Genomic DNA, 14,822 nt, shown 5'->3' with positions numbered 1-14,822 from the left:
AAAAAAGAATAATATTTTTCCTATGATTTGCCTATTTTAAGTTTTATTTGAAAAGGTAACTTTAAAGAAAAAATAGAGAAACAGTCTTCATTAGTTTGAAACACTGGAAGTACCCAAATAAATGCCCTTATAGACTGTAACATAGTTTCACTTTTCACATTCTCAACCACATGGATCTCCCATATGACACTTCATGTGTTAGCTTCTGCACTACCCTATCTATAGTTTTTTGTTTTGTTGTGTTTTGTTTTTTGCTTTTGAAAATAGGCTCTTGCTATGCAGTCCAAGCTGGTCATGAACTTACCATGTAACCTAAATGACCATAAATCCTCCCAATCTCCGAGCCTCATCTTCCCTAGCGCTGGAATCACAGGCATGTGCCTACCTCTATGCCTGGCTTGTGACTATTTATTGAGCAGGGTCTTGGTTAAATCACTGAATTAACAAGGCTGGGCTAGAACTTACAATACATTTGTATGAATCTCCTAGGGTTCTGAGATTATAGGTATCCACTACTATATCCAGCTCGCCAACATGCTTTTAACAAAATTACCTCCATAAGCAGACACAAGCATCCTCATTCTTTACAATTACCCAGGCATGAAAACTCACAAATGATGAGATACTCAAAACATATAAAGCATACACAGGAAAATGTGGACCTGAAACAGGATGCTTACCAAATCCACCAAAACATGAACAAACAGGAAACTCATTAGCACAAGTCTAAGGTCACACTAAACCTGTGTAGTTTGGTCCTGGGACCTAGCTACGGGTGTATCTTGTACCCACTGTGGTCTGGCAGAAAAATAGTATACACACTATACATCTACCTGAAATCTCATCAAAAAGTCATCTGCTTGTTCCTGTTATCCTACCTGACATAAGGTCACCCTTTCCTTGTAGTAGCAGCAGCAGCAGTAAGGGAACACACAGTAAGTCTTCCTTTCTCTCTTTATCCCAAGGCATAGGTGATGTCTCCTACTCTCAAGAATCCTGTATTGTATGGCCTTACAAGAAAGTATAACCTTCTCTATGTCACCTCAAAAAAACAACTTGTCATTTCTTCTCACCCCGACAGGCTTTTCACTTCATTCCACTCCATGTGTATCCCTAAAGTTAGTGAACACACTACAGGCACCATGGCAAGGGGAAAAACCTTGGGATAAGGAAGTATATATAAGAGACAGTCTGAAAATCAGATAACACAGTAAGCAACAAGACAAAGAGATTATTTAATGAAAAAAATAAACAAGCTAGAAAAAAACACAAGTTTGGCATCATGGTAAAAGGGGTGTAATCCAAGCAGTTCAGAGGCTGAGGTAGGAAGACTGCCATGAGTTCAAGGCCAACCTGCACTACAGCAAGACCCTGTCTCAAAAAAAATACATAAAAATAAATAGAATTTAATCAAATCCTTTATTGATCCCTACATTATTAAAGCAAAATACACAGTGAAATCAAGATTCTTTTCTAAAAGCAAAAAATATACCATGGGATATATGCAAAAACCTGGGCCTTTTATAATAATCTTGTTAATTTATCTACTCACCATGATCTACAAGCCAAGCCATGCATAAGGAATTCAGTTTTTCATCAAAAAATTCCATACCCTATAAAAACAAAAAGTTCTATTAGTATGCATCTCCAAAGTTTAGAAACTAAGATACTTGCTCACTTCTATCTATCTATCTACCTACCTACCTACCTACCTATCTGCTTTTTGACAGAGTCTTATTATGTAGTCCAGGTTGGTCTTGAACACACTATATAGCCAGACTGACCCCAAACTCCTACCTCAGTCCCCAGAGTGCTGGGATTACAGGTGCATGTGCATGTACCACCCTGTCCAGCTAAAATGTTCTATTTATATTACACAATGATTACCTGAAGGCTATAAAACATTCACTTCCCTCCCAGTGTGGTGGCACCCCCCTGGAGCCCCAGCATTTGGGAGGCTGAAGGATGAAGATTACCGTAAGTTTAAGGCCAGCCTAGGACACACACTGAGTTGAAAGCCAGGCTGAACTAAGACCCAGTCACAAAACAAAAAAAACTTGTTTCCACTCTCAGATTTTTTGTTTGTTTTTCAGGACTTTTTGCAGACAGGTTCTCATGTAATGTAGGCTGGCCTTGAACTTATTTACACAGCTCAGGCTGGCCTCAAGCTCAGAGAGATCCTCCTGCTTCAACCTCCTAAGTGCTGGGACTACAGGAATGCATCACCACTCCCAGCACATACCTGTTTCCAAATAAACTAAATTCACAAAACAGGAGAAAAGGCTACCATATAATAAATTATAAATTTTTATTAGACAGAAATCATAAAGAAAAGTGTGAGGTGTCATAGGTCCTGCCAAATATGAGAAAACAGGGTAGCCAGAAGCCAGACACAATGCTGCCAAAGAAAAAGAAAAAATGTAATGTGAGTGTCCAGGCAAGCAAAAACCTAAATTACCTATGAAAATCAATTAGTCAGGAATGTATCTGTCAATGGTATTAATAACTCTTAGGGGCCTTCCCTTTTAGGTTAGAATCATGACAGATTCTTGGGAGTGATGCAATTGGCATCAAGATGTAAAACATAGTATTTCTACCAAGACGAGAAAGCACTGAATGGAGAATAAGACAGGCCCAAGAGTACAGGGAATGAGGTCCCTGCTTAGTCACAGGCAGATCCATCTCTGCTCTGCCAGCCCTGTTCCACCAGTCTGAAGAATACACTGAGATGAGTCACACTAATCTCTCATCCTGGGTGACAGCTCTAACATGTATGTTCATTCCTGGTGTCTTCCCTCTGTGTGCCTCCCACGCTCTGAAAACAGGGGTTGAATAGACAAAATGGCTTTATCTTACAGGTCACTATGAATAGATTAGGGCAGTCAATTAGATTAACATGCCAGCTCTCAAAAGACTTCTTTCTAATTTAGAGTTGAAGAATTTCCTTCAGTCTTCACTTTTATTTCCTATTTTTTTTTGGCTTAATTTTATACTTACTCACCATGGTCTATAAGCCAACCCACATAGTCTTGAGAGAATTTTATAAAGTGATTGGTAAAGAAAACCTTTACACATTAAAAAAATAATAAAGAGCATGTAACCAACCAAAATACAAATTATAAAACAAAATGTTCATGACTGATGCATGTCACCCTGTCATATAGGTAGAAGCCAGTCAAAGGCACCATCTGCTTTGCTTCCATACTGCTTTGTATGGCCAGCAGCCTTTGGAGAACTTCGAGGCCTAGGAATAGAGGTTGAAAGAAACAAAACTAAAGTTCACTCTCCTTTCCAGAGAGCTGTCTCAGTCCTCAGCAAACCTTTTAGCCATGGCTGCTTTCCACTCTGGAGAGTAATCTGTGACAGCCACCAGTAAAGAACAAAAATGACCGTCAGCATTTAGAAGTGACAGTGGAAAAACTGGACAAAATAACTTTAACCCTATTAGACATACTGATATCTTTTCCATCCATTTTGAAGGATAGAGCACTTCAAATTTTGTAAAACACGAAATGCAACAACCACAAGATGTATGCTCATAAGTTAAATATATCAAATTTAGCAATACAAATTCAGTGGTCTAAGAAAAAAATAAACCCCATATGCTATAAACTAAAAGAAATGGGGTGAGAATTGGAGGAATGGGTACTGTAGTGTCAGCAATAAACCAATTATGAGATTTCTCCAAAAAAAATTATTTTCAGGTATTTATTACACGATTGAAAAATGTCAAATGCCTAATTAATAATAGGTACCATGGCAGTCACTAGAAATAAAACAGCAACCACAGTTCCTATTGTAATAGAGATCACTTGTCTATCTCATCTAGACTACAAGACAGTTATAATACCTTGAAGTGCTACCAACATGTCAAGGGCACCTTGTGAAAAACAAGGATGCAGTATAAAGCCCAGATCTGAAATTTTAAGTACAGTGGTTACTACTTAGAGAGTAAAACTAATCATAAAATTTAAACAGCAAGAGAGTAAATGATAAAGCTAACTTTGACCAAAATAACTAGCATTAAAAGCTTTTCTGTATGCTAATTCCTCAACTTTCCTTAATCAGAAGATAGGAAAAGTTGTCCCTAGGGGCATCTTGCTTTGAGAATAGGCCCACAGAGGTAAAGTACCCTGAACAAAACCAAAAGCACTGGGCACTGTGCTCGTTCTTCCATGGTGGCCTGCCCGTGTGGTCTTTTCCCTACTTTTACTCGCCTCAAATTCACTGTAGAGCCTGCTTTTTTTCTTACCTTGAATAAAACTTTGCTACCATTAAAAAAAAAAAGCAAAACTGAATTAACCTGACACTACAGTTTTATTTTTCACTGATTAGTCCTTAGGTGAGAATAAGCATTAAATACCACAAAATTTATGTTTACCTTACCAAGAAACTGATCACATACTTTTTTGTTGTTTTTGAGACACAGTCTCAATACATAGTGCTCGCTGACCTTGAATTTGCTTATGTACCCAGGCTGGCCTCAAACTCATGGCCATCCCCCTGCCTCAGCCTGCCAAGTGCCTTGATTATTGGTGTGTAATAAGGGCAATTTCTTGCACACTGGGCAAGAAATTGATTACATTCTTCTATGTTTTGTTCTTAGGTGGCAATAAAGTGAAACATTCTTTTAGTAACACCTGTTAGAAATGAATGCACTAATGTGAAAACAAAAGAGCACAGGGCCAAGAGTACATTTTCATGCATCTAAACGAACAGAATCATGGAGGGCATCCAGGCCTCCTACTTGTCAGGGTAAATCCCCACTCTTTGGTGCTGTCCTTCAGTTTATCCAGCACATACTCACCAGCTGGCCCGCCAGCAGTGGCATATACTCAATAATAGCCAGCCGCACCCGCCACTTGGCATCTTCAGCTAGTTCCACTATGGCAGGAAGGAGAGACTGAGAGAGCTGACGGATCCCAATGACTTCATTAACACAGTCCAAACTGGAGATGATATTCAAACGAACTTCAGGACACTATAAACACACAAACCCACAAAGACCACACATACGAGTCACACTCTGTACAAAACTCTTCTGTCATAATAAGGTACAAACTGCTAAGCAAATTTTCAAATATAGTGCTACTAGAAAGTATTGACTCTGGAAGGAAAGGACTGAGGATGTAATTGATAAAAGTACTTGCCTTACAGCACAAGACCCTGTGTTTAATCCTGTTCACAAGAAAATACAACCTTAAAGGAAACACTGAATACTGAATGTACAAATAATACAAGACACATAAATATAACTGATCTTAACTTTCAATGAGAAGTCTATGAGATGGTAAAAGGCACACACTCAGGAATTAAATTACATGTACTCACCAGGGATATAACTCAACAGCACATCTCCTGCCTGGCAAGCACAAGGCCCTGAATTTGATTCCCACACCAAATAAATAAATACACAAACAAATAAATAAAATGTACACAAATCTTCTGCCAATGATGTGACCTCAGACAAGTTATTTTATTTCTGAGCCTTACATTCCTCATCTGAAAAATGGAAATAAGAGTTTTACAAGGACTGATTAGCTGTAACAATAATACAAAGTATTTAATGTCATACCTGGTACATATTAATCAATAAATGTCAGCTAACAATTTTTGATATCATATTTAAACCTAAAGATGTCTTAAAAGCAAAGATTAGCTGTAATGAATTGGGGAATATAAAACAAAAATTATGCAGAAAAGATGGACACTTTTTTTTTGGTGGTATCAGGGATCAAACTTGGGACCTGGCACTTGGCCAGGCAGGCACTTATGTCACTGAGCTATATCCACAGCCCTAGATAACTTCTGTTTAATGGAAGCAAAGTTTTATTAAAGATAGGAAAAGAAAGGTTTTATTAAAGATAGGAAAAGATAGAGCAAGTTTCAGCCAGGAAACAGAAAGCAAAGAAATAGAGTGTACAGTGTGAGGGCAGGCCCTTATGCAAGAGCAAGCACACTGGCCTAGGAGGATGTTTTGAGGTTTGCTTTAATGAGTCCATTTTTGGGGAAACAGTAACCCCAAATCCAAAGATAACACCTGTCACAAGTTTTCTATTTTCTTCAAATTCATGCTTTTTTTAAATCCATTTCCCTATTTTGAGTCCTATTTTAGTGAAACTCTAATCTAAAATCTCACCAAACTGTTAACTTTCAAAGGCAATAGAAATTATAGACTTACCTCATCCTTTAACTGAGCTAAAAAAAGAGGCAAGAGATGTTCAATAGTATTCTCTTTGCCCAAGATGGTAGATAATCCCATAATTACAGATGCTAGAGCTGTTTTGACATGTTGATTGGTATCAGATACTAATTCCTAAAATCAAAATTAAAAGACTTTTATTTTTGCAATACAACAGAAATCTTCAGAGCATCCCTTAAGAAATTTAAATATAGCGCTACTTCAACACTGATTAGCTGCCAATGTTTCACAGACCACCTGTTAGGTAACAGACTGAAGTATCAAAAAATATTTTATAATTATAACAGGTACTAATAAGTGATAAATTGACAATTTAACAACTGGCCCATTTATCTCTTGCCCACCTTTATAAACTTCAAGGGTTTTAAAAAGAAAAAAAAAAAAAACTGATGTAAGCTATACCTTCATATAGGGCATAGTAAAACAAAAACTCAAACTATATTTACCTTTATATATGGCAAAATCTGATTCATAATTATGGTTTCTCTACCTTCAGTAGGCAAGTTCTCACAAAGCTCTAAAAGAAGATAAACACATGAAAAATACTTTTACAGAGTCATTTATAAGAAACAAAATAATCAAATTTTAGCAACACCTACATAGGCCCGGGGAGAGAGAGATCAGTAGAATAAGCGCCTGCCTGGCAAGCGAAAAGGGCTGAGTTCAACCCCAAGTTGCAAAAAAAAAAAAAAAAAACCTACAAGTTGAATCCCATCAGATATTTGAGCAAATAAGCTCTAAGGCAGAAAGTGACAATTTAAATGAAATAACCTATCAATCTTGATGCCACTTAAATATCCTATAAATCTGATCTGTAAATGCATTTCTGAGAAACGAGATAAAATGTTCAGTTTGAAATATAACTTTATATGACAATTGACATTTTCATGCAATGAAATTATCTCTATTTGAGACACTTTCTAGAACACAAAAGTACAAAAATTCACTGCCATAAAATTAAAAAAAAAAAAAAAAAGCACACACCAAAACAAATGACATGTTACAGCACAAACTGAAGCATCTAACCTTTTACTTTATGAGCAGCAGCTGCTCGGACTTCAGCTTCACAATCCTTAAGCAGGTTCTGAAATGCGGGGATGAGGTCATTTAGGGTGATTTTAGGACCCACCGCCTTCTGGAGCTTTAAAGAAATTTGTACAGGTGTGAATGAACACTAACAGAATAATTAGTAAGAATAAAACTATCATCTTCAAGTACTTATTTTTGCCACAACACTATTCAAAGAATAAGTTTAAAAACTTTTGGTGTAACAACAAATCTGATGACTTTCTGCTTTGATTTTCTCCTTTAACATCACTACGATGATTTTACCTCTGAAAATTTGTCAGCTACCATATAGCGAACTCGCCAAGATTTGTCTTCGGCTGCTTGTCGAAGGGTAGGCATTACCAAGACCTCAAGATCATCCTGAGACAACAACTGGGCAATACTGACACAAGCTTCCACAGCTAGGAGGCGCACGGAGTCCTAAAGAGACAAATTTCCATTACACAATATTTAGTGAGAGCCAACAGTGTGCCGTGTACGGTGTGAAGTAGTGCTGTTGTTAATACTATTTTTTTAAAAATACAAGAAACAAAAAAAAACAGCTATATTAAACGCAATTTCACGTCTTCACAGCTTAAAACAGTTGTTCCCCTCGCAGGGAAAGAGGCATGTGAAAGCCACACAGATAAAATTGACTGTTCAAAGTATTTTTTTACACTGCCAAACTACATAGAGCTCTTATATAAAGTACTGCCTTGTATTTGTAAATTTATACAATGCTTCCATTTTAGATTTTTTTTTTTCGTAGCTGGCTCAGCCCACCCTGGGATCAGGACTGGCCCAGCATGTGGTGCCGGGGATGGAATCTCAGTCCCTCGGCTTGCCTAAGCATGCCCAAGCAGGTGCTTTAGTCAGCTGAGCTATCCTGCCAGACCAAATTTTTACATTTTAACATGTTTTATAACTGACACATTCAATGGGTTTCTTATAAGATTATTAGGAGAAAAATATCTCAACCAAAAAGGTATGTAGGGGCTGGGAAGATAGCTGGGTGATCTAAGCGCTAGCCTGATAGGCACAAGGTCCCAAGTTCAATCCCCAGTACCGCACACCATGCTGACCACAGAATACCAAGTGTGCTGCGCTGGGCCTGAAACTAGGTGTGGTGGTGCACACCTGTGATCCCAGCACTGGGGAGGCTGAGACAGGAAGATCACTATGAGTCTGAGCAGCATAGCAAGACCATGTATCAAATAAAGAAAATTTTTAAAAATTAAAGAAAAGTAAAATATAAAGCTTACTTATATTTTATGAATAAAACAGTCAAATGTTAAAAAAAAGAACTGACTTTGTTCTAAAAGTAAAAATTACCTTGACTGGAATGCAGGATTTTATTTTTGAAAAATGAAAGAAAATGTAAAGATTAAATTAAAAAAATATTTTAATACCTTCAAAGCCTTAATGTAATAGTAATTCAAAGGATGAAAAATGAAAATTACACTTCTATAAGTTATTTATAACATTACAACATAGAAAAGGGTGAGAGAAAATAACTAGTGAAGTTCAGTTAGAAATACACAATGAGGACAGACAAACCAACACTCGGGAGGATAAGGCAGGATTGTTGAGAGTTTGAGAACAGCCTGAGCTACAGAGTTCAAGGCCATCTTGAACTACACAGTGAGACCATGTCTCAAGATGCACACACACACACACAAAATACACAATGAATGGAAAAGAAAAGAAAACAGACTTAAATATTGAAAATCAGGGCCAGCTAAATAGCTGAGCAGATTCAAGCACCTGCAAGCAGGCACGGGGGCTAGGGGTTCAATCCCCAGGCCTGCTATGCTGGCCCCGCCCCCGGGGGGTGTGCTGAGATGGCAATTGAGACTGGGCATGGTGGAGCATGCCTGTAATCCCAGACTTGTGATGATGTAAACAGGAGAATCACTACAAGTCCGATCTAGTAGTGAGACCCTGAACACCCTGTAGACCCTTCCCTAAAATAGAAAAATAAATAAAATTAAATTTAAATTAAATTTTAAAAAAATTGAAAACTGCAGGGCATGGTGGCATAAACCTGTAATCCCAGTATGGAGTCTGAGGCAGGATGGACAGGACTTCAAAGCCAGCCAGGGCTATACCTATTTTGAGTTCAAGGCCAGCCTGCACTACAAAGCAAGACCTCGTGCCAAAAAAAAAAAAAAAAAACAAGAACAAAAAAAAAACCCTAAATAAATAAATGTTGAAGATCAAAGAAAGACTGACTTTAAGTTCAGCACTTAAAAAAAAAAAAAAAAAGGCAGAAAAAATTAGGAAGACGTGGGGCTAAGGAGCTCAGAGTCCCAGAACTAACGTGCCAGTGGGACCCTCTATGTCCCATGAGTAAGCAGAAATATACAACTGGGAACTGAGATGACTTGGGAATTATGGGTATGTCAAGCAGAAACAGTAAACATAAACATATAAGCACCAAGAAGAAACAGGACAAAAGCTTAATGTAGAGACAATTATATTCTGGTATAGACATATAGAATCAGAGATGAGCTAATACAGCATAAATTTTAAATGATGTAAATCCACAATAACCCACATACCTAAGACACATTCACTCTTCTGATTCAAAGGAACAAGCAAAAAAAAGGCAGAACTGGGTTCTTGGTACTGGCTACACAAATATTTTTGGATTTTGAAAATGTAGCTAAGTCAAGACACTACTGTCATCTACTGAAATATATGCCAACAAACACCATTTCTCTTCAAGAACTCACTTTCTCCCCTAAACCTGTTCCTCTCAAAACCTTTTCCATCTCAGCAATGACATCATCTAGCTGCTCAATTCAAAAATCTAGATCCTGGTCCCTCTTTTCCCCATCCAATACGTTTGTATAAATTTTCTCAACTCCAATTCCAAACCATTTATGTAGACCCTCCCCACTGTAAAAGTCTAGTTTTTAAAATTCACATCTCTCCTCTTCCAATTTAGTTTCCACTCAGGAGCCAGAAATGATACTTTGAAAATATGAGTCAGCTCCCCACTCAAAATGTAGGTATAGCTCACTGCACCTAGAAAAATCCAAACTCTGTATTCTGGCCTGAAGAACTTTCTTTTCCAACTTATTTCTTACCACTATGTCTCTTTAACTACTATGTGCCAACCACAGACCTTTATACTACCTGACCTCTCTTTTGGCAATTCTCTTTTCCTGGGTGCTCTGAATCTAGGATGCAGCACAGATGACATTTTTCTTTTTTTCTGGCAGAACCGGGGATTGAACTCAGGCGCTTCCGTTTCCCAAGCAAGCACTTATTCTACTGAGCCATTTCCCCAGCCCCGACATTTTCATGTCCCCATTTGCTACTTTTCCAGTCCTGGCAAGTCTAGCAAAATGCTTGACAATCGTTTTCTATTTTGTCACTGTACTCTGTTTTCATAAATTTAGCCTTAATATTTGTCTGTCATAATCTCCATTAAAATGTAAGCTCTATGGACGTAAGATCTCTGTAAGACTTGTTCAACATTGTGCTCCAGCACTAGGACAGTGCCTAGTTACACAGTAGGTGTTCAATAAATGTTTTCAATGACTGAATAAGCCAAACGCAGTTATGCTATTGGTGTTCAGAGGGAACACAAATATTTTATTAAAAAGCATCTCATATATTTTGAGCATTAAATGCTGCTAAAAATTGTATACATATGCCCAACTATGAAGTTGTCTTTTTACCCCCAAAATATCAAACTTTCATTAAGACAATAAGTCAAGGACAGAGAAAACAGTGGCCAAATCCAGACAGTTTCCATAAATAAGCTTTCTTTGGAGCACTGCCATGTTCATTAGTTCACATATTCTCTGTGGTTGTTTTTGCAAGGCAGCAATGACAGTGACAATGGAGACTATCTGACCCACGCATCCTAACATATTTATGATCTGGACCTTTAAAAAAGAAGCTTGCAATCCAAGCATGCTGGCACATCTGGATAACTCCAGCACTCAGGAGCTGAGGCAGCACTTCCATAAACTCAAGGCCAGCCTGGGCTACAAAATGAGCTCAAGGGCAGCCTGACCTACAAGCAAGACCCTGTCTCAAAAAACAAAAGGTCGATAAATCCTGAGGGGATTTCACTGACCTTCTCAGACCCAAAAGCTACAACTCTTGTTCCACAGGTCCTGCTTTACCTTGGTCTTAACCATCCAGTAGAAAAGTATGAAGGCGAAATATAGGAAATAAAGCCATGCTTTATGTTGAGCTGTGGGGGACTCAGGTCAATAATTTCTGACATTGCCAGTTAAACAGAAGACCCAATGCTATTATGGGCTACTGGACTCTTTTAGAATATTTTGCTGAGTTTACACACCTATAATATTCAATACCGGAACTTAGAAAAAAAGGGGTATACAGATGAATGTCCATTTTGTATCTGTGTATTCAAAGTGGTTAGGATAGATATATAGTTACATTCTCTTAAAGAATAGAATGATTTGTTCTAATGGTGTTTGTAAATAGGATCTCAAGTCTGCATCTTGTACAGCAATTAACCACTAAGAATAATATATGCAGTGCGTTAGTTATTGAAACTGTCCTACCAATTTGATTTGAAACTGTCTCATTGCTGTTTATCAATAAAATTTTGAAAAAAAAAACAAAAGGAGCAGTTATTTTTTTCTCTCAATTTTTTTGACTAATTTTGCATGTTTTTATCTAGTAATCTTAACAACTAATTTAAAGACAACAATATGCAGTACAATAACCGTTGTTGAATTCCTATCATCTTGTTTAGTGAAATTCTGTATCATTTCAAATGGGTTTTATATACTATTTTTTCTCTTTAATACTAACAAATAAAATAAAGAAAAATCTAGATCCTCAGAGTCAAAATTATTATATGGAGTAATCTCATTTATTAGTGCAGAGATCAAATAGCTTTCCTAACACATTCTATGTTTTAATATTTACTTGAAAGTCAAAATTCCAGGAAACACTACTCTATCATGTTACAATACAGCCTGCAACTCCCAACAGCATGTTATACAGCTTTGGTCTTCCTTTCTAATTATAGCTATTTCCTCTGATTTCTCCTTCTTAAGAACAGAGATATGAGGGCTGGTGAGATGGCTCAGTGGTCTAAAGCATCTACTTAGAACAAGCTTAGCAAAGCACAGGGACCGTGGTTCAATCCCCCAGCACCACATCCCGCTGAGCTGGCCGGCCACACACCCACACACCCACACACCCATAAATAAATAAATAAATAAAAATTTAAAAAAAAATAAAGCAGGTTAAGTTATTAAAAAAATAAATAAACAGAGATAGGCTGTACCAGGCCAGAATTAAGTATTAATTTTGCAAAATGGATCCTAATATAAGAAACAAAAGACCCAAAGAAATGTTTAAAATGAGCTGGCTATGGGGACTACCACCTAGCTACTCAAGAGACTGAGCCAGAGGGATTATAAATTCAAGCCCAACCTGAGGAGCTTAGCTAATCCCTGTCTAAAAATTTCTAAAAAAGGGCTACAGACAGATCAATGTGCAAAGGCCCTGACTTGAATTCCCAGTACCATTAAAATATATATATTTAAATTATTAAAGGGGCTGGTGAGATGGCTCAGTGGTCTAAAGCACCTACTTAGAACAAGCTTAGCAAAGCATAGGGACCGCGGTTCAATCCCCCAGCACCAAATGCCAGCCAGCCTTGCCCCCTGGTGGGCTGAGCTGGCCACACACACACACACACACACACACACATAAATAAAATTTAAAAAAAATAAATTATTAGAGGAGGAGAACATACCTGTACTACTTAAATACAAGAAAATGGACTAAAATGTTGAAAATCACTAGGTGTAGTGGTGCATACCTGTAACCCCAGTACTCAGAAGGCTGAGGCAGGAGGATCCCAGACCAACCTGGGGTACATGAGCAAGTTCAAAGGCAAGTTGAACCACCCAGTGAGACCCTGCCTTGCAAGAAAGAAAAAAAAAAAAAAAGAGAGAGAGAGAGAGAAAGAAAGAATTTACCTGTTCATCTGAAGCTAGAGTAGTGAACAAAGGAACAATTTCAGTTTTCACACTGTCCAATTCCAAAACTTTTGCAAATTCACCCAGTTTGGAAGCAGCTGCACGCCGTACCATTGGTGTATCATCTGAGCACAAGGAACGGAAATGCCTGCAACACAGAGTAAGTATGTTCTGCTGTATACTACTGCTGTAACACACTCCAACAGACTGAAACTTCAGAGGTTTTCTCTTCGAACATTTTATTTTGTAACAAAAATAAAATAAATATTTGAAAGGGATAATGAAAACATTATCATTAATTCCACTATCCTAGTATTGGTGACTCACAAGTAACAAGGTATTGTACAGTGTAAATTGTCACCTGAGTCCCCAATAACACCACTACTTAAAAATACTAAAAAATTCCTTACTGTCTAATTTCTGCCTTGACATCATTTGAGGCCCTGGGATAGCAAACGCTGAACAAACCACATGCAGATGTGCGAGAGGTAAACCAATCCCCACTCGCCAGGCGTTTCACCAGAGGTACAAAATGAGCTTCCAGAGCAACAGGAGTATGCTCCTGGGAGATCTGCCTCAGGGACTCCACAGCCTTGTCTCGAACAACAGTCTCTTCCACAGTCGCCAGACTTTCCAAAGGAGGCTAAAGAGAGCAAAAGGAAAAACAAAGAAAGCTTACTGAATCAGGTTAGGTAGATTGTCACCTTTAATGTGACTGAAGGGAAGCAGTACACATAGCCAGAATGTTAGCTACACCATACCACATGGTTACTTTCAGTTCACACAGTGATAACATATGGTGTGACCAACCTAAAGACATGACTTCTGTAGAAAAGCCAAGATTCACATTCCAGATGGCAATTCCCAGATGGTGTCTACAAATGACACAGTAGAAGAGATTTGACACAATATTACTATTACTGAGAACCAAATCACTAAGTCTAAATAATATGCAGCCAAACTGAGACAGGAGTGTGTGTATTTCCTTAAGAGTAAGTGCAATAATACAATCAAAACTATGCATCAAATTACACATGATGGTATTCTGACAGGTCACTGGGTTCACAGCATTTAAAGTACTATTTTTCCACTCCTGAAAGTACAATCAACCCTGTCTACTTGCTCCATACCATCCATGTATCCAACTTATAAAAAGGCTGAGTGGAAGACTACTTTTTGTCAAAATCCATTCAGAATCTTTCCCTTAACCAAAAAGCAAGTTTCTAAAAATTTTAAAAATCAAATACAAAAAGCAAGTTTCTGACAGATCATGAAGTGAACAGTACAAAAGACAGCAAAAAACATTACTTCTAACTTTAGAAGCAGGAGAGAACAAAGAGACTGATGTCTGGACTCGAATTAGTACTTGAATAGGAGACAGCCCAGTGTAAAGTGAGATAGGCTGGTTCTCTATATCCCTGCCTTTCTATGTCTGCATTTGGTCTAGGCAGATTCAGCAATACACCATGAGCTGTACGTGCTAAAGCATAAAACCCATGAGAATTGACCAAAAGAAGACAGAACACATGAATAATGAGTCAAAGGAAAGAAGAGAATATGCCTAATATACCAATATATATATATATATA

At 37.8% G+C, this 14,822-nt stretch overlaps 1 protein-coding gene across 4 annotated transcripts in view; it reads right to left on the bottom strand.

The window, feature by feature from the left end:
• Ppp2r1b (protein phosphatase 2 scaffold subunit Abeta) overlaps positions 1 to 14,822 on the bottom strand; it is a 40,442-nt gene that overhangs the window by 18,651 nt on the left and 6,969 nt on the right. For all 4 annotated transcript variants that reach the window (XM_004626114.1, XM_023709499.1, XM_023709498.1 and 1 more), the window contains exons 4-11: positions 13,644 to 13,876; positions 13,234 to 13,381; positions 7,535 to 7,690; positions 7,229 to 7,343; positions 6,649 to 6,719; positions 6,182 to 6,316; positions 4,808 to 4,981; positions 1,553 to 1,613 (exon numbers count right to left, since the gene is read on the bottom strand). In XM_004626114.1, coding sequence (XP_004626171.1) covers positions 1,553 to 1,613; positions 4,808 to 4,981; positions 6,182 to 6,316; positions 6,649 to 6,719; positions 7,229 to 7,343; positions 7,535 to 7,690; positions 13,234 to 13,381; positions 13,644 to 13,876 — 1,093 coding nt within the window. The remainder of the gene's footprint in view (positions 1 to 1,552; positions 1,614 to 4,807; positions 4,982 to 6,181; positions 6,317 to 6,648; positions 6,720 to 7,228; positions 7,344 to 7,534; positions 7,691 to 13,233; positions 13,382 to 13,643; positions 13,877 to 14,822) is intronic.

This window comes from Octodon degus, unplaced genomic scaffold, assembly GCF_000260255.1.
Source record: "Octodon degus isolate 3935 unplaced genomic scaffold, OctDeg1.0 scaffold00012, whole genome shotgun sequence".
Classification (NCBI taxonomy): Eukaryota; Metazoa; Chordata; class Mammalia; order Rodentia; family Octodontidae; genus Octodon; species Octodon degus.
Note: the sequence above shows the minus strand (reverse complement) of the source record. Positions and strands in the feature narration are given on the sequence as shown.